The following is a 20,148-nucleotide window of genomic DNA, read 5'->3' as shown; positions in this document are numbered from 1 at the left end:
TTTAAAAAATCTCTCCTTGGAAGAGTTACTTTTTTAACTAGACCATTTATTAGATTCACTGGTGATTTTCAGGTCCCATTTTGAAAGAAAATCTGATGCAGTCAATACAGGCATAATCTGAACTGTATACAACTAAATATTCCTCACTTTTGCAATTTTAATCGAAATAAAGAAAAAATATTTCAAACGTGCTTGATGCAACGGTCAGCAGCCCAATAATCAATCGATAATATTTGTGAAGAAAATAAATAAAGATAAAAACGTCATGCTTGAAAGAAGTAGTTGGGGAATCCTTTGTCATTTTCCTCAGAAACAACCACTACACGTCCTATCCTGACTGATCCTGACTGATCTTGACCGATCCTATGAAGTCAGCGTTTCTCCCTTCTTTGAACTTATGCCGAAGAAATTCTTCATTTTATAAAATACCAACGCCGTTGAATCAAACAATAAGGATTGTACATTGATTTTACATATTCTACTCTACCTGACAATAAGCAATGCGCTGTTAACTGATGTTTTGTGTATATTCTCACTGGTTCAATTTCAGATAAAGTTCAGATATGCTGTACAACTGGAAACAAGTGTTTGATAAGACCCAAGATGTTCGGAACTTAAAAGGAAAAAGATGATCAAATTCGGAAACGCATCTAGGTCTAAACGGGTCATAAAATTTTCACTTCATTCGGTGATGAAACAATACGTGAGTGCAATGCTCCAAAAGTGGTTCAAAAACTTTTCATCTGAGAATGATGAAGCTTTGGAACTTTATTTGAGTCGATAATATCAAGAGCTTGCCAATATGTTCAACGTAAGCGATGAAACCATTCGCTCTAGCTTACATCGATTTGGGAAGACATGGAAGCTGAGCAAATAGATTCCGTATAAATTGATCAACGGTAACAAGCTTCAGGCTCTAAAGTCTCTTTCATTGCATTCACAACACAGAATAGAGACTTTTTTGACCGTATTGTCACATGCGATGAAAAAAGGATAAGTAACACTAGGAGGTCGTAGGCATTGTCTGTCACCAAATGTCCAGGTCAGTCTGTTCTCAGTCCTTAGTATCTGACTTGCGTGTAAGCCGGGTAGCTTCTTGCTGATGTATAGTGAAGGGAAAGACTTTTTCCAATGTAATTGCTATATCCAGAAACTCAAAGTGTTTTGGATGTTAGACGTTATTTGGATAGGATTCGGGTTAGAAGAGAAAATTGCGGTATCATCCGACGGTAATGGTATACAGAATGGGCCCGAGAATGGTCCCTTGTGGGACGCCGGCATCTCACCCTGAAACAACGGTCAGTTAAGGGTAAAATATCCTCAAAATATTTTTTACCTTTCTTTTTAGTCTCTCATTTCTACACTACTACATGTTTTATATATATATTCCAAAACATCACAGGCTTTTGTTTAGTGACATTGTGCACTACGAACTCCTGTCACATGGCTAGACCATCACCACAGAAATCTACTCAAGCCAACTGCAACGAGTCTGTTGCCCTGGCCCAGGAACAACCTGCTCTCATAAGCAGAAAAAGGTGCAATTTTTCACAAGGAAAACGAAAGATCTCATACAGTCAGAACGTGATAAGATGACAATGATGCTTAGTTGGGAAGTCCAACCACACCATCCGGACCTGGCCCCATCTGAGTTTCCATCAGAAAATCAGACAAACGGCTTATTTTGAAAAGAATGGCAAAAAAGAAAGAAAATTGTTTAACCTTATTAATTCGCTAAAATGATAAATTACTATAAATATTTTACTGGGCCAGTTCAATGAGTTGATTAATTCTAGCCTATTTTGATTCCAAACTCGACAATTAAGGATTTTTGCAAATAAATTAATAATATCCCATTATTAGCCGCCGGACGATTAACGATCAATGTATTACATCTTCTGAGAGTTGTATTTTTAATAATAGGTTGTATTTATCTTACCTAACGAGCTCTCTGTGTCCGAAAGGTCACTCAGAGACGGCACCTTCTGCATCGGTCCGAAACTTTCATCTATTTGCTCCTGTTTTATGTTCATCTCCTCTAGACAAAACTGGAAAATAACAAAAAGGAGAATTAGTATTTAAACAATGTATTTGGTACACGAAAGGACGTCCAAGTTTTTCTATCCTATTGCTAGAAATATGTAGCTGGGTTTTTTTTAATCAACAACGAAACTTTTGAGTAGTAAAAAGTAGTTCTTTCAAAGCGCACATTAAGCTGATAAACACATGGAACTATATTGTCTTTGTTTATTTCAGCCATAAAAATAATTCAGGCACATTCAAATACGAGGTTCGCCACAGAACTTACTTTGGTAAAATAATCGATCCCAATATCTTACATTTATCAACAAAAAAAATTAAATTTAGAGTGAGTTTCATTCACCGAGACATATTAAAATTGCTCACATCTCGAAATTTAAAAGTTTAGTTTCTTAGGAAACTTCGAAATCGCCAGGTCGTTTAAGACCGAGGTCGATCAAAGCTGTAATATTAAGTTAATTTTTATAGGATCGACTATTTCTGAGTTATGCCCCGAAGACGTGTAAAGAGGTATGCTTTTTGTATCAAGATGGCCTCCCCGTTTATTTCGACAACAATGAGCATTACCAAGTTTACTTAGGATAGAAATCGCCTCAGAATAAGGTAGGGATCATGGGGTTGGTTACTGTTGCGCTTAACTCATATTATTCAGATATCGTGAGATGCGGTCGGGTGTGATGTAGGTTTCAGAAAAACATTTTCTTTATCGTGCCAACGTTTCGATCTTTTATTGAGATCNCAGATCCAACAGTTGCGGGGGCAGTCCTCAGTCTTATCCGTCCATCCAGCGAGGTTGGGCTCCAGATGCTATCGACAGCTAGGTCAATTCAGCACCCAACGCACGCAGTTACAAACTCATTCGTACTCATGTTCATTCTTAAATATATTCACTCCTATTTTCGTGACATTCATTTAATTAGGGTGATGGAGTAATCGATATTCCTCCATTATCACACAGCTATTACACAACTAATGCAATTGAGGGTGGATGGGGAACTCGATATTCCGCCATCGACTCTCTCACTTCACACATTCACGCCAATAAATACATTCACTCTCAACATGAGCTAGGTATACACAACTAATGTTATTACTATATCAATAGAGCAACCCCATTTCCTTCAAGAATCGGAACAGGGGACCCTGATACTCGCTGCCGTATTCAAGCACAATTCGCAAATCGGGTGGCATTCCTGCGCGTTGAATGTATGGAATCAAGGAATTACACCATTCAGTTAGGTGGGACACATCGAGCAAACTTTCTCTACATGCCGTACACATGCGCGGGCTTTGGCCCAAAAGTAAGTGTCCGTGCGTCTAGCGGCTTATCCTTGATCGGTTGATAAGCTAGAGCTTCTCTGCCGATCCACTCCATTGACGCTGCTACCTTCTTTTAAACATGTTTTTATTGCAGTCTTAGCATCAGAGGGCTGGAGGTTAGGACGTCCCGGTCTTAGCCGCCGCGTCAGCCTTTTCATTACTCTCCAGATTTATCCAGACCCAGACAACAACCACCGTTTTGCCAAGACGCTCCAACAAAATCACTACGAGAGGGTCGACGGAACATCTGTCACGGACCTCAGTAATTGCGCTTAGGAAGTTGGTGCAGACTAGGTTAGCAGAGCCACCATCGTCTCGAATCACTTCAAACGCATGCCAAATCGCATACGGTTCTGCCTATAAACGCTACAGTGCGGCGGAAGGGACAACGAAGTGGACGCACCTTCGCGATACACGGCACACCCCACACCTTCTTCAGATTTACACCCGTCTGCAAAGAGGAGCCAAAAACCAGCGTACCTCCATCTAAGTAGCTAGTACTCCAAAACGTAGCTAGGTAAGGAGTAGACGGCTTGGCTAACACGGCGAGATCTTCCCGGACGAGTACGCCTGGGAGGCACAGGGTGGAATCCGTCGGTTGCCCAGCTCGATTACCGTTCCAAGTGTCATACTCGCCCTCCGTAAGACTTCGCAGAAGTCTATCCCTAGAGGTCAATAATAAATTCAAAATAACAATTTATGGCCATGGAAATAGGCGTAAATTAATTTTTGGATTGATAATTTCGACGACCTTCTGCGTGATTGACATTCCAAGTGCAAGCTCTAACATCACTTTCAGAGACCGATTTTCATGGTTGATAATTCGTTTTAAAGAAATTGTGCATTTTATCAACTGTATGAAACATTAAAATCGGACTATTATTTCTATTTTAAAAAAGGTTAATTTCTAACAAAAATATTTTCTTATTTTATGCGTTTTATTATAGAAATCCTTTATATACTTTTATTGTACATACGTCCTTAAAAAACAACGTTTCTCTGTTTTTAAATGGTATGTTTGATGTTAAAATCCTTTTAACTGTTTTTGAAATAAAGCCGTTTCAATAAAATATTCCAAGAACTTCTTAAAAATCGGAGAAATTTTAGGAGTCAAAAAATCGATAAATTTAAATTCAAACAAAAATTGTATGCCCTAGTTTACATGAAAAATATTTGGTTTGTAGCAATTTTTTGGTTATTTACATTATAAATTACATATTACTTTACATATAAAAAATTCTGTAAAATGGTATATTCACATAGTTGATTTGAGTAAGTAGAACAGCAAAATAAAAATATTTTAAAAACGGAAAATTTCAACTTTTAATTTTTTGCGAAACCAGAGCATATTCACAAGAAGTGGCGGATACGTGTCCAATATTTTGGAGTGTTGGATCACCAAAAAAATGTTTGATCCAAATCCGTGACACACCACCCTGGTCGTCCCCTTGTTAGATCTTAATAGCACATTAATACCTTTAACAAATAGTTGGGTAAATAGCCTATCTATTAGAAAACACCCTTGTATTTGTGAATAATTTTTGTTGTTGTTTTTTCCAATACAATTTTTGTTTTTTGCAGTAATAAAAAAGAGTCTTATATCTTAATAGTACATAAACACATGTAACAATACATCGGTTGCGTCAATATGTGTGTGTATTTGAAAACACCGTAGATAGATAATTTAAACAAATTATTCCTCTGATAATGGTGACATTACTGGACATCGCTTTTTAAAAAATGGAATGAAAAATTGGTTATGTTATTATTAAACCAAATAAATTAAGACTGCATTTATTAAGCACAGGGTGTTTTGTAAAACGTTACATAACGTCTGTTGTTATTTAAAACGCGACACAGGAAACAAAGGCGTTTTCTTCTACTTATCTACGTGAATTCAATTCACGGAGTGGTAGAAAATCCGAAAGCATAATCAGCCGCCCCTGCGTCAAATGCGTTGGATGCTTCACCCGAAGGATTATCGTGGACAAAGCCGAATGGATAAATAAGTGCGAAGGACGGGAGAGAAATAAAACAGTCCGTAGCGAAGCAACCGCTCGTAACTCGAGCCCATTCTGTCACGACCGATTAGCATTACAGAACCACATGACAGCGTTTCTTAATCGACATCTGCACCGTCTGACCTCAAAGGCTCGAACCATGCTCTGATCCCATACTCGGCCAAGGAGACGGTATAAAACGAAACAGTTCGACACCAATCGATTATATTTGCTGGTTTTATAAAATCAGTTCGTTGACCAAAAGGAATGTTCAAATTGTGGATAGTGACGTTAATTGGTAAATATATTTTTTATTATTATTTTTCATCTGTATAGAATCGGCATAGGTGACTTATTGGGTTTGTCTTCACTTGCGGGTTTGATGAATTGGTCAAACTCATTTTGACATTGCGCCATCTTCAGTGAGGAACAGTCTTTCAGCCGATTTAGCATGAGTTCGCAGACTAGGGTAGTTCCATCATCAACGTAGTTTATTTGACCTCTAATTTCGATACTACAATTTTTTTCGTTCTGTAAACGGATTTATGATACAAAAAAATCAGAGAATTCACGCTAGTTTGTTTACAAAACTTTTCAACGAAAGAAACTGTATGTTTTGACTTTTTTTTTGTATTCGCTGGAATACCTTGTTCTAGCGGGGTTATGTAATTCAAATAAATAGGATTTGCATTATCAAAATTTCTGTTTGCATTTAAAAAAACTACCCTAAACTAGAAATTTACTGTAAATCTGAAACGGGATGACACATGTTGTTCAACGGGAGAGCGGTACAGACCCGCACTGCCGGCCGATACCTGCCCGTCTACGGTCAAAGAGGAGCGTTCTAGCCGAAAAGTTGGCCAACTATCGGCAGACGTCTTCTTGGATTCCCAGGATAAGAGTTGGTATGATGCCTAGGCCACATCCAGGAACGTACCCGAGCAGATGCGATTTAACTTACGGTCGTGAAAAACAAAACATTCTTCATTACACTGATAACAAATCAGTCAACGATAGGATTCAAATGCATACAAGCAAAATAAAATAGTAAAATTCAAAATAATTCTCTACAAAAAAACAAAAAAAAAAAAAAACTGACATAACAACGATAAATGTAAAAATGTTAGTAAAAAAAACCCAGAAGAAGTAAACAAGGAAAAGAGATAAACTAATGATTATTTATAAATTAAAACGACAAAACACAATAAAGTGTCATAAAGCTGGCCGGAAACTGCGTAGGTGCCCGTTATGCTAGGATAAATAACGGTCGAGCACTTTCCATTGGAGAAGGCATGACGTTTATAGGGAATATTTTGATATATCGTCGGACCTGTGCGTAGTCTTGGGGCAGGACGGCGGGCACATGCTGTTCCGTACCTCAGTGCGATGGGGATTTTTAAATGTATATAGTGTTTTTGTTATGTTTATGTTAATCTATTAGAATGAATGTAATTTATTAGCGTGAAAGGAAGGGGTAGTTTAACCCAGCCCCGAGGATTATCGAGTACTGTGATGTGAGTGTGTGACTGGAGAGTAAAAGTAAGTCATTAGCGAGAATAGAGTGGGTTCAACACCGCCCGGAGGATCGACTTAGTTTTCTTATAAAAGCAGAGAGTTAGTCACAGATTGAAAAGGTCAAATGGCTGAAGGTTGAGAAGTACGCGTAAAGATACGCGCCCAGTAGCAGAAAAATAAGCCCTAAACTTTCCACATTATTATTATAAGCGTCATAAATCATCGACGAATCCCAGCTGGCTCAAAAGTGATGTACAATTGTTAGCTAGAGTAAGTCACATAGTACGTAACCGTCACCAACAAAAGTCCATATTGTTTTGAGCTTCTCCAAGATATACACCAATAAAAGGTAAAATATGCTTTTTAAAACAAGTGGAAATGTACAATGCAAGATCTAATCTCGACCCTCCCTCCTTCCAACAAGCCTGACTCACTTGATTGTTACAGAATCTACAAGAAGGACAAACGCATTTACGATGGCGAAACAAACAATAATAACGGGTCGTGTTGAATGTTTGTAATTATTGTTGACTAGGACACGGGTGCAATATGAAGGAAATTAGCCTTCCTTTGATATTTTATAATTATTAAAAAACTTTAAATATATACTGATGGGCAAAATAAACGCACCACCCTTACATTTTAATGCGTTTAGGTTTATTAATATTTTGCCTATCAAAAATAGATTTGTTTGTAAAAATAAGACATTTAAAACGAAAATATTTATTACGTAATTCTAAAAAATTGAGATAAAATAAAATATAGTACAAAACAGAAAATGCAAAAACAAATTAAAATGTAAAAAGCTGTTTAACAAAGAGTATTTCCACCTCTGGCACGAATCACGTCTTTTGGATTCCTTGGAAAAGATTTCTGGAAAAATTCTATGGAATTTTACTCGTCGCGCAAGTTGGTACAAAATGTATTCGATTCTGGTTTCAAATCAAATTCAGGGTTCAAATCTGGACTTCTGGCCACACCAAGCACTCAATTCCAACCTCATTCAGGTAGTCATCCACAATACGCGCTCTGGGCCTGCAATAGCAAGAACCTGTCACCGATGTAGGGAGCAAAGACACTACATGTTCTCCGATTATGTCTTGTACAGAGATCTTCATCCCACAACAATCTATTCGGTGGGGGCGTCAAAGGAATGCCAACCCAGAACACCAGAACCCACCATGGAATGCCACCTGAGGAACCGTACAGCACGGCGCGTACCTTTCTTCTGTACATCTCCATAAGAAATTACGCCCATCTGATGATTTAAGGCCAACTCTGACCTCATCTGTAAAGAGAACTCGTCCGCAATCTTCTATGTCCAATTCACATGTACGCAAGCCGGGTGCCGGGCCCTAAGGTTATTTTCATTGAGCCTTCTTCTTATAGTCCTGGAGGAAATCGAAACAGTTCGGACTTGTCTTATCAGATTTCTTATCTCACTTCCTATACAGCTGCGGTTACGCAGAGCCTGATGACGGATGAATCTATCGTTTCTCTCGTCTGTAGACCTACATCGATCCTGCCCTTGCTTTCAAGTGTGAAACCCCGTATCTCTGAAGCGCCGAAGAACCCTTCCTATAGAGTGATTTACATTCAATCTCCTGGTGACTTCGTGCTGGCTGTAACGTTTCTGTAATAGTGCTAGCAATGTGATGACCCTGGCACTGTGACACACTCAAATTTCTGACAGCAGCAATTGTTTAAGGTTTAAGAATAAGAATAATACCAAGTGAATTCAACGAAGAAAAATGATTAAGTGAAAGCGATCTTTAGGGGTAGAAGAGTGCAAGGGCGTAAACCTACTTTTTGAGCAAATTGGCTTAATTAATACATAAGTAAACAAAGCATTATTTACTGTTTATTTTGACTATGATAGCTCCCGATTACTTGTAACTAATGTAGAAAGATGTATTTAATTTTAAACTAAATAAATTGAATCGTGCTTTAAATTTGTCCATCAGGGTATATACTTAAAAGATTAAAACCAACCGTCGGCCAATGCGTCATTATCGGTAAAACTGAGAGTTCCATTTGATGTGCAAGTCGAAAAGCCCAAAGTCGGCAAAAATGCAAGTTTATAGTAAAATACGGTCAGGGCATAGTGTTCATGGAATTAGTCTGCGGCATCGACATTTTTTTTTTTTTTAATTTTACATCATTCTAATTCCGCTGGTTTTTCCATTTAAATGTAAATCTGTATAGTCAATCTCACAAAAAAAAAGTTATTAAATATGACGATTGAACATTGAATAGATTAAGATTTGCATATTCAAACCAGAAGATGCCCAGACAACTGAGCGAGAGTCAAACTGCAGACCGGCCGAGGTTGGCGATGGCCCGTTCAATATTGGTCTTGGTCCAACTCCAATGACTAAGCCCAATCGTCAAAACCGACTTGCCGTCGAAGGTGACTTTGGCGGATTTTTTTCCCTTTTTTTTTATCTTTACGGCCGGGGCAGATTTATAATCGTAAACAGAAGCCGATAATCCGACTGTAATTGGAACGAGATCACGTTTCAACCACCGGCCATTTTCCCTTTCGTCCGATCAAGTCCACTTTTAAGGGGATCGTCGACATCTTACGCAGATTATGAAGGACCATTATTATCTTTAAAATAGCGTTATTAACGGTCGAGGTCGTTCGTTTCCCTCTAGTCATTTTATTAAAGAAAAAAAAAACACTTGGTCTAAGGGTTGACATAACACAAACATGTAATACAATTAATTAAAGTTTTTAGTTGAGATAAAAAAGTCAATGGCACGAGCTGGATTCGATCGTGCGGTTGAGATGGCAAATTGGTGTCCGAGTGGATCGAGGTCACGATAGCTCAAGTGGTAGAGCAGCGGCGTATCAAGCCGAAGATCGTGGGTTCGAATCCCGCTCGTGCCATTGACTTTTTTTTATCTCAACTAAAAACCTTAATTAATTGTAATATATTAATTGGTTAAGCGGACCACGAAATTAGTGAATAAACATGTAATACATGTGAACTACCCACGCACATAATATTAATATGTATTTGAAGAAACTTTATTTCACCCATTTAGAAAGCACTCTAAAAACCCTATCAGATTTATTTTTGTTCTCGCAACATTGAACAAACAAAGTAAAAAATCACTTAAAATATAAAATTTAACGAGTTCTTTTCTAATTTTCTAATTGATTCTGTGAATAAGAAAAGATATGGCGATTACAAAAAAGTTAGTAAAGTTGTAAATAAATGTACTTAATTTCTCAAATGTCAGTTATCACCAATGTAATTAACATTAAATTACCAAAAAATTTCATTTTTCGTTTACAAAATGTTTTAAAAATTGCCACTATGATTTTGAAACATCTGTTAATAATAAAGAAAGTAAAGCAAATTGAATAGGAAAAAGTATCGTACAAAATTGAGTAGGCAAAAAAGTTAAAAGTTGAAAAAAGTTCAAAATGTCCAATTTATTCAGGAATGCAAGTCTGACATCTTTTCCATGATATATTTCATGCACACTGCAGTATTTTAAGTTTGGTTTGCTTAACGATACAATGAAAACAAGAAACAAAAAATAAATGAACGAATCTCATAGGGTTTTCAATGCTCCTTTTATTCATGTAGTCAAACTTACAATATAATTAAAATTTTATGAAACTCAAGAGACTTGATAGAATAAAGATTGACTTAAATGAAAAGTGATATGTCTTTTCCCCATCAAATAAACCTTTTTTAATTTCAGAACTTTTTCAAACTATAAAATGGGTTTACATCTGAAATACCACATGGAAATTAATTAGAATTAAAGTCCAGTTATACAAAATATTATGTAAAAAACAGTTTCTTTTTCTTTTATCTCGACATTTTTTAAAATATAAAATAAAAAGGTCTATAAACTAATTATTTAATTTATTTCAAAATAATAATGCAAAAAATCTCTCGAATGAATGGAAGAATCATTTGTTGTAATTGTAGAATTGTATATAACTATACTATAATGTATATAATTGTAGTTAATTGTATATAATATTTTAATTTTATTGTAACTAATGTTCATGTTGATTTTAAGAAATTAATTGTTTTGTATTTAAAAAAATCTCAATTGAAGATTCNACGATAAAGAAAATGTTTTTCTGAAACCTACATCACACCAGACCGCATCTCACGATTTCTGAATAATTATCGATTAACGGTCACTAATCACCACACAAAAATATTTTCAATGCTTTACAAAAAGGGTTAATTTGAACTTAAAACCGTATTAAACCTGAAAGTGAAAGATGAGGTAGATAGATGATCTGGTATACAACTGAGTATCAGACATAGGATAAAAACAGGCACGCTCACTCCATTAAAAAGATTCAAAAAGGCTTTTTAGTCCAATTTGACATGTGGGATAATTTCATGGATGACACCCTGTATAGTTTCAATGTTATTTTAATTATATTTTCATGTTACTATTTGTGCTAAATCAATAATTATAATAGAGTTGAAAGGGCAACGATAGAACTCATTTCCACGGGCTCAACACTGATTGTATTTTTATATTCAGAATAATGGTCACCGAAGAAAAAGTAAACAAGAGTCGAAAAGAGAGTAAAATCTGAGCTCTGCGAGGTCTTAATGTGATTTTAGCCGGTACGCGTCTGACAGACCACCAAAACGGGGGAAGGTAGACCAAAATGATGTATAATGTCCAAATAACAGGTTAATCATCCCGCAGACCACAGAGAGTCTCAACACAAACAATTAACACATGTAGTTAATGGTGTAAATAACATTTAATTATAACGCTAGATATTCAGGTTTAGTAGAGGAACTTATCTCATGATCTATTTTCACACCTCGCCTAACACTGGAAAAAAGTGGGGTCACGATAAAAAATGCTTAAGGCAATAAAGCCCCTTATTTTAATTGGTGGGAGAGAAGACGAACATCGGTACTCAAGAAGCCAGCTGGTGTAGACCACGAAAGGCGATTCAATGAACTCGGGAGTGGGAACGGTCGCATAATGGAAACGCATTCACATTCGCCTCTACACGCCCAGAAAACCAGAAACAAGAAGTTAATGAATGAGCGTCGGGTGCGTGCGTATGAGCAGTGAGGGGCCGTGCTTGCGCGTATGTGTTATGACCCGTGTGTTTATCTAGTGCCAAGGGTGGGAGAGTTTTTTTTTAAAACTGTTTCACACTGTCGAGAGAGGGGATCGGGAGGCTCATTCATGGTCTACGCTCCACGCCGGTCCGGGGTTATTCACAGGCGAACCTAAAATCTGCTGGGCTTCAAAAGCAATTCATGCAGTAGTATCTTGATTAAAGCATAAAATGACGGAGATTATTTACTTCGAAATATTTTCTGCTTATCGGGTGTGCCCAACTTAGCTACCGGAACATAGAGGCACCTGGGATTTCTTATCTTACCGGCAATTAACGAATCATTCTCATCTGCCTCTTCTGTTTTATATTAACGAAGGCCTGGAAATAATGGCGTAACCATGCACGCACGCAGCTGGTTTTCAAAAATAAATTATTACTCAAAGGGAGACTGAAGAGGCCAACGAACGATTTATCGGTTGGATTATTGTTGGGGGAGTACCTCAGGACAGTGTGCTCGGCCCAATCTACACTGGAACCTTATTAGCCTGATGAATCTCCCAAGTGACGTGTGCACTTACACTGAAAGAAGTTAAGTTCGAGGCAGCCAGCAGTCTACAAGTAGCACTTAGCGTGTGTACGTGGATCTTGTCTTGGTTTTTTGAGGAAGTACAGTAATTATGCCCCTTCCAAATGAATTTGTCGACCTTTAGGGGCTTGAAACCACTGAGCACCAATGAGACGATGTTCGCAAAAAGGAGATATTTTTGCGAACGGAAAGAATTGGGAGTGGTCTCACTTGAAGCCGGATTTGTATGCTTCCCCTAATATTATTTCAATATTTCGGGTTGGGAGAAATTGCGTTCAATTACTACATTCTGAATGCTACTGAAAAACCGTGTCTTCATTACTTCCCAATTTCACTCAATTTGCCTGGCTGTTTCTTTGGTGATAAAACTTGGATGTTTAGTCCCAAAGTGTCCACTTGCCTGGCCTCCACAACTATAATTAATTTGTCAATATTCATGGGACTATGTGCGTTGTGAAGCGACAAAATCCCAGCTAGTTCGTATCTAGTTGCGTATGATCGCGCTATTAGCACGCTCCCAGTGAAGGTGAATTCTCAGCATTCTACTGTTCTGATTTCGTCGACTTTTCACCTGTAATCTCTCGTCGCCAGTATCACTCGTGTCGCGCGAATTCGCTTCCAGTGTAGATCCAGTCACCATACCATACCATACACATTTCCCAATACACCTACCACCCTCCTTCCATCTTTTGCTGAACTGAACTATCCTCTGGCTCCGATCTTGCGGTTGCTCCAGAAGATCTGCAGAGATATTGCATCGAAGATTGGTGTAGACAATGGGAAATGAAGAAAACACAAAGCAAGTCCTTATCACATTTACACTCCGAAGCAACCTCTTCTCACAATCCCAAATTCGACTGCGTTCGTTACCGTGAATTCCACCTAGATTCACGGTCAACTTGGAATCAGCATACACGACCGAAACGACAAGACCTAAACAGACGCTCCGGTCTACTCTACAAACTTATAAGACGACAATCCAAGTTATCGACGAAAAACAAACTTACAATCTTCAAAACACTATTTCAACCGATTTGTACGAAAATAATAAAACTATGGGGAACCGTTAAAACCTTTCAATATTTAACGTATCCATTCCTTTTAACCTAAAGTCCTCAGATCAGTTACAAATACACTGTAGTATGTCTCAAATGCTACCTCCACAACGACCTTAAAATTCCATTTATCCAAAAATAATTTTTCAAAAATTTACCAAGCTCTCCCATCAGTCTGTCTTGCACAAGCCTTGTCCAATAGAACCCATCTCTACAATCCCATAAAGCGGCTCAAGAGGCAGTGAAGTTTCATTAATGAAATCAAGTAGGAGAATACTAATATTGATTATTTGCTACCCTCATTGTAGTAAATAGTTGTATACATCTATTTTATCCACAAATTACACGTTTTAATTAGAAATTGCAGATTGAAATAAATTATTAAATTTAAAACAATTTTTTTTAATGTTCTAGTGCTTAAATTACTCAGAAATAAAACTTGAATCCGATAAACTTTACATATCCACGCTCTGATTATTTTCGTCTTGCTACTATTGAAAAATTCATCTTATTCACAGTTAGCAAAGAAGATAATCTGAGTCATGAGGTCGTATCAGTCCATGGGACTCACCTCGGTGTGAATAAGCGTATAAGCATGATTTCATTTTGTACTGCAACGTAACAACGTAGTTTGTAAGTAACAGGTCTCGGAAACTTCTTTAGAGATTAGGCGCCGATACAGATTAAATATAACGCGGGAAGAAAGTGGACGCGATCTAAAACTTGCAATGGCACTCGACTGAAGCGATGTACAAAATGTCATATAATTTATGCTGTGCTTCAAAAAACAATATAACATTTAAGAAATCCTTGGTACGAAGAAGACGCCCATCCACCCGAAGGGACTTGTAAGGATTCTTAATTTTGAGTTCGTTCCGGCGAATCAATACTTAACGACGGGGAATTTATAAGATATTTTTTCTGTACAAATTATATATATTATGTAATGAGGTACAATATATCGTTTATTACTATTTTATCGTTTCTGAGGGGAACCAGCAGCCATGCAGTCTTTCTGAATGGTTACGTACTTTTCGTAAGGAGGTCCGTCGCCTTACTGTATGTAACGGTGGATTATGTTGGAAATGCATTGGCTAGTGGGTTAGGACGTGAGGATAGTTTTTATAGAATGTGGAAAATTTGTTGGGGAGTCGGTTTTTAACGAAGGGTATTTGGAAGTCATTGTGAAGGGTAGTGTTTGAAATGTAGTGAGAGTGTTTACAATAATTCTGAGGACTTAAGATTGGAAGGGCTGTGTTCATTGGATGTACGAAGGTTTTAGTATCTGTAAGCCCAAATCGATTTCTCAGTAGTTCCTTATAAAGTGTTAGTTTGTTTCTGTTGATACGTGTGATGTTTTTTAAACAAATACAAAAACAAATACACAGAATCAAGATACAAACATGACAGTCTGGTTTGCATTTACACTACCCCCGAGTACTCGATATTTCTTGGGGGGGGGATATGGCCGTCCAGTCACGCTAATAAAAATTACTTTCACTCTACACCAGAGTACTCGATATTCCTCGGGGTAATTGGAGGATAAGACCCTTTATTCACAAGAATAATACATGGAAATACATTCGTTTCAATAAATAACACATATGTATCACATACAAAAAGGTACAAAGATCTAAACTGCTCAAAAATGAATAGAGATATTTGTAATTTATTCTTACTCTATTAATTTTAATTAAATTAGAAATTAATTAAATTTAATTAAATTGTTAGGTGGATAAAACAAAATAGAAAGTACAAACCAAAAACAAAAAAATTGTTAATCTTCATTTTAAAGAACGGGTGTACTTAAGCATGAAGATCACTCATTTTGTAAACGAACACCTTTCTCGTTTTTCCTTGATTTTAAACCAGTTGTATACTGGCTGTATTACACCAACAACTTTTTGGGCCACCCTTCCGGATCATGTGGGCTCCGACCACTACGCAATTTTGACAACCCTTTCTCTCACACCAGATCCTGCTAATATGAGAGATGACACCGAACGTTGGCTGTTTGAGAAAGCTGACTGGTGTGTGTACTCAAAGGCTGTTGAGAATCTGATGGAGGAAATCAAACCCTCATCCTATGGCAGCCTAGCAGATGGAATGGGGCTGACACCTCTATACCACGTAGAAAGAAACGACCTCCTGCTACCAAAGCAAACCTTGCTCGGGGAGAACACCCAAATATTAGTGGGATGACGAATGTAAAAGATATTGGGGTGTGAAACTGGGTGCTATAAAGGAATATAGTATAAACCCAACACAAGAACGTTATAACGCAGTTCAGAAAGCGGCAGGAAATTGCAGGAAACTGTTTCGTGATAAGAAAAGGAAAAGTTGGACTTTTTTCTGCAACTCTCTGAACAGGGAAGCATCCATAAGCTGGGTATGGTCTAGAATCAGGTTGCTAAAAGGAAGTTGTAGTGGTGTAGCGAAATCGGCCCCAAACCCAAGCTCCATTATGAAAATTGTAGTACCCTACTCTGCTCCTAAAAAATTAAACGTAAGTGGGCTGGAATTACGGAGATAAATTTTCCCTATTCGTTTAAAGAACTTGAAGAAGCTATTCCTAACAGACAAAACAAGGCCCCAGGACACGACAAAATTACTTATCAAATGATTTTCTACCCCCCTAAAAATCCAAAACATTACCTCCTTAAGATATTTAATGACGTTTGGATGAATGGACTTATTATTCCACAGTGGTATGACCAAAAAACCATACCATTATTAAAACCGGGTAAACCGAGCGACCTACCGTCGTCTTACAGACCATAGCCCTTTCTTCGTGCGTTCGAAAAACGTTTGAAAGAATGGTGAAGGTCAGACTGGAGTGGGTAATAGAACGGTATGGCTTACTTCCTCATTTTCAACATGGTTTTCGTAGTACCTATGATAACATTACGACACTCCTAAACGAATGCTACGTTAGCTTAGTAGAAAATAAGCCAACCCTTTCGATATTTTTTGACATATCAAATGCATACAATGATGTAAACATCAACACCTTATTCACCATAATAAAGGACTTGGGGATTCCGCATAGACTCATCCTGGCCTAAGTTAACATAATTAAAACCAGAAATCTACACTTTGTAAGTGACGGCCATCTATGTGGATCTAGGCAGATAAACATGGGGTACCCCAAGGAGCAGTCCTCAGCCCAATTCTCTTCTCACTGTATACGACGTCATTTAAAACATTAAGCTCAGGAAATATAAAAATCTCACAATTCGCGGACGACATAACATTTCTTGGCGCCGGGAGTCATTCGAAAACGCAATAACGAACCTAAACCTATAACGCGCTTTGTGCAATGGGCAACCGACCTAGGCCTAACAATTTCAGCTGCTAAATCCGTCGCGATGGTGATTGTGGGGATGACGTGCATAAGTGACGTGCCTGTATGATGAAAAAAAAAAGATATATATGTGTAATGTGTGTGTATATGTGTATATATGTATCTGCGTGTATGTACATGTATATATGATATAATATATAATAAGATAACAATAGTTAACGATTTTAAGAAATATATACATATAAAATAATATAAAATAAATTTGGAAAAAAATAGAATAAAATAAACTACATGGTAATACAAAGAAGAAATGGCAATCCTTGTCGTATGTAGGCAAGGATACCGAGTAACGTGGCGGATGCCGAAATGGTAAAGCAAAAAAAACAGTTGTATTATCTTTTACCATAAATAGACACCATCTTGAACCAGAAGTCAGAAGTCATCGATGTCACCGGCAAGTGGATAGGCAGTTGGCGTCTCTCAGAGCGTCGTCTCCCGGGCTTTAGCCAGATTCCGAGATACTGGAAGTGCCAATGGGAGGCCTGGCAGTGGATCTCAACGCATTAAGACGCTAAGGGAGGCCAGAAATATTATCATTGCTGGAAGACGGACTCCATTCCATAGTGCCCGCCATATCCTTAATGAAATACAAGAAGTTTTGGCAACGACTTTATTAACATAGACGGTTCGAATCTGCAACCTCCTAAAATCATGAATCCTTCAAGTTCCAACTACATAAAATCCCATACTAGCGTCCAATCCCACTCTAATTCCCACGCACAACTTTCCTTTCCATCTTTTCTCAATAATCCTGAGGCGACGTCTAAAAAGACCGTGACCTGCTCAGAGTGCGAGTGATAAAAATGAATTAATGATTTAGGAGTGCTATCACTGGACAGACTTTCCACTTGGTTTTCTATGTACTATGTGATCTATTATCTGGAAGGCTGTACAATAAAACCGTGCATTTATGACATAAGCTTTTTTTTATTATTGCATGTGAACGTTCCAACGAAAACCATTTATTGCAAATATATTATTTATTAATGTTTTAATCAATTGGCTTTTTTAAATATATAAATGTTAGTAACATCTTGGTTGGTAATTCACCCTGATTTTCTTAGAACGGTATTTTCAATCTTTTTCGCCCAATATGCTTTTGTGCAAATGATAATATATTGATAAAAAAAAAGAAAACGCTGCGAATTTTCCTGATTGACAATAGGTCTTTATTTGCCAGGAATCGAACCACAAAATAAAAACATGAACCACTCTATAAAAATCGGCTTATGCTTTCCAACCCAACTCTTTACCGAATTTGTTCGAAAAAAACTTGGACTTGGATCCGAGCATATTTGTTAGATTATAATCTCGTGGCCTACGTGGTGATGAACGTGTAGCTTGGTCTTTCCGACGGCGAGGTTAGGCTAAAATCCTTTTGTTATCTCTTAAAAACAAATTCCAGGGGAATCGATTAGCTTCTAGAGAAACTAAATGAAATAAAATAGGAGATAAAATAGAGGCTAGAATTATCATCTTCGGGATCTATTAGTATCGTTTTTTGGCCGATCTAGGAGCAACCTGGAGAAAAAAAACCGTGGCTCGTGCGCCCAACGGAAGAAGGGACGTTTAAAGAAAGTTTGTGTGACCAAATATTTTAAGGAGTTTATTTTTACATTCTCACTTCCTGCTCGGGGGTGACAAGGAGTAGTTCTTCCTAATTAATCTCTTTCTTTCTCTCTCTTCTCAAAATCGTTTTCCTCTCCAGGGAAGACGTGTGTTTGCTTAAGCGAGACCGACGCAATACAGCTTTAACGTGTATTTCTCCGTCAAACAAAGATGCGTCGTCAGAAAAAAATCTGGGACGAGTTAGGCAGGACTATTAGGGTGGTGGGAGGGGTTACTGTGGAACTTGGTCCAAAGGTCGCAAAGACATTTCTGATTGATTAAGTTCAGAATGGCATGGAGGTACTTTCATTTATTGGGTTGGTTTCTGAAAATTTGTTTTATTTTCGCAAGTGCTTTTCATGTAATCAAAGCTATCCTCAATCCTTATATATTGATTATAATAAATACTTTTAACTGTTACCTTTTACATAAAATATTTTAGTTTAAACTGAATTTTATATGAGTGAGGACCTGTGAAATTAAATATGTCCAAACTAGATATTTTCAAATTTATTTGGACGAATTTAAAGTTGGGCGTTCTCTGGCCCATGGAGCAGAGAAAAATCTCATCTTGGAGATTTCGAACTTGAAGAGATGGAAAGTCACTGTAAGCCTTCCGGAGTGGACGACGAACAACTCACCATGTTGAAGACAATTCACGTGAGACAACACCGGAAATTGCGGAAAAACATAGTGTTGACCATTCAACCGTTGTTCGCCATCTGGAGCAAATTGGACAAGTAAAGGAGCTCGACAAGTGGGCACAGAACGAAGTAATCAAAGCTTTGAAATTTGCACGACTCTTCTGTTGCGCCACCAAAATGATCCATTTCTCGATCGAATATTCACGTGTGATGAGAAATGGGTTCTGTACGATAACACGTCAGTGGTTGGACAAGCTGAAGCCCCAAAACACTTCCCGTAACTAAATCTGCACCCAAAGAGGGTTATGGTGACTGTTTGGCGGTGTACTGTTGGGGTTGTTCACTATAATTTCTTGAATTATGGTGAAACATCACAGCAGAGAAATATTGCTAAGAATTGGACAAAATGGACGGGAAACTGCAACGTCTTTGTCCAGCATTGCGGTAAGCCGTAAGGGGGCGATTCTTCTTCACGATAACGCCAGTTCACATATCTCAATGCCAACGCTGCGGAAGGATTTAGGAAATGAAACCTTACCGCACCCTCCATATTCACCCGACCTCTCGCCTAGATTCCATCTTTTTAGGCATTTTGATCACTTCATGAGCGATAAAATTGTTAGAGAGAGCGCGGTGAAGCCGAAAATGACATTGTTTTAATAGCAAGACATTGTTGTGAGTCGAAATGAAGATTTTTATGTCAGTGGAATAAAAGCTCTTATTACACGTTGGCAAATAGGTATAGATTGTGATGGAAGGCATTTCGAATATTATATATAATATCTTCATATTAAAAAATTAAGAATAGTTTTGACTGCATTTTTAAAAAAGGTCAATATCTTCATTTTCCATTACCTTCAGTCTGTTATACCTGAGATCTTCCGAAGTTAGGTATACTTTAGACTAAGTTTGGTCAAAGTATACAACTCTGCGGTACTAATC

The 20,148-nt window shown here is 37.6% G+C and overlaps 1 protein-coding gene and 1 long non-coding RNA gene across 2 annotated transcripts in view; one reads left to right on the top strand and one right to left on the bottom strand.

The window, feature by feature from the left end:
* LOC112126416 overlaps positions 1 to 4,199 on the top strand; it is a 114,339-nt gene extending 110,140 nt beyond the window's left edge. The window contains exons 2-3 of the long non-coding RNA XR_002909954.1: positions 2,783 to 3,341; positions 3,455 to 4,199. This is a non-coding gene — a long non-coding RNA (uncharacterized LOC112126416). The remainder of the gene's footprint in view (positions 1 to 2,782; positions 3,342 to 3,454) is intronic.
* The window catches only part of LOC106668935 (protein C-ets-1), a 231,794-nt gene that overhangs the window by 145,658 nt on the left and 65,988 nt on the right, over positions 1 to 20,148 (bottom strand). Inside the window, exon 2 of the mRNA XM_014398137.2 lies at positions 1,940 to 2,048. Within this exon, the coding sequence (XP_014253623.1) occupies positions 1,940 to 2,048 (109 nt within the window). The remainder of the gene's footprint in view (positions 1 to 1,939; positions 2,049 to 20,148) is intronic.

The sequence above is a fragment of the Cimex lectularius genome, unplaced genomic scaffold, assembly GCF_000648675.2.
Source record: "Cimex lectularius strain Harlan isolate CLEC.00 unplaced genomic scaffold, Clec_2.1 scaffold29, whole genome shotgun sequence".
Classification (NCBI taxonomy): Eukaryota; Metazoa; Arthropoda; class Insecta; order Hemiptera; family Cimicidae; genus Cimex; species Cimex lectularius.
The sequence above is the reverse complement of the archived record's forward strand: the minus strand, read 5'-3'. Positions and strand labels throughout refer to the sequence as shown.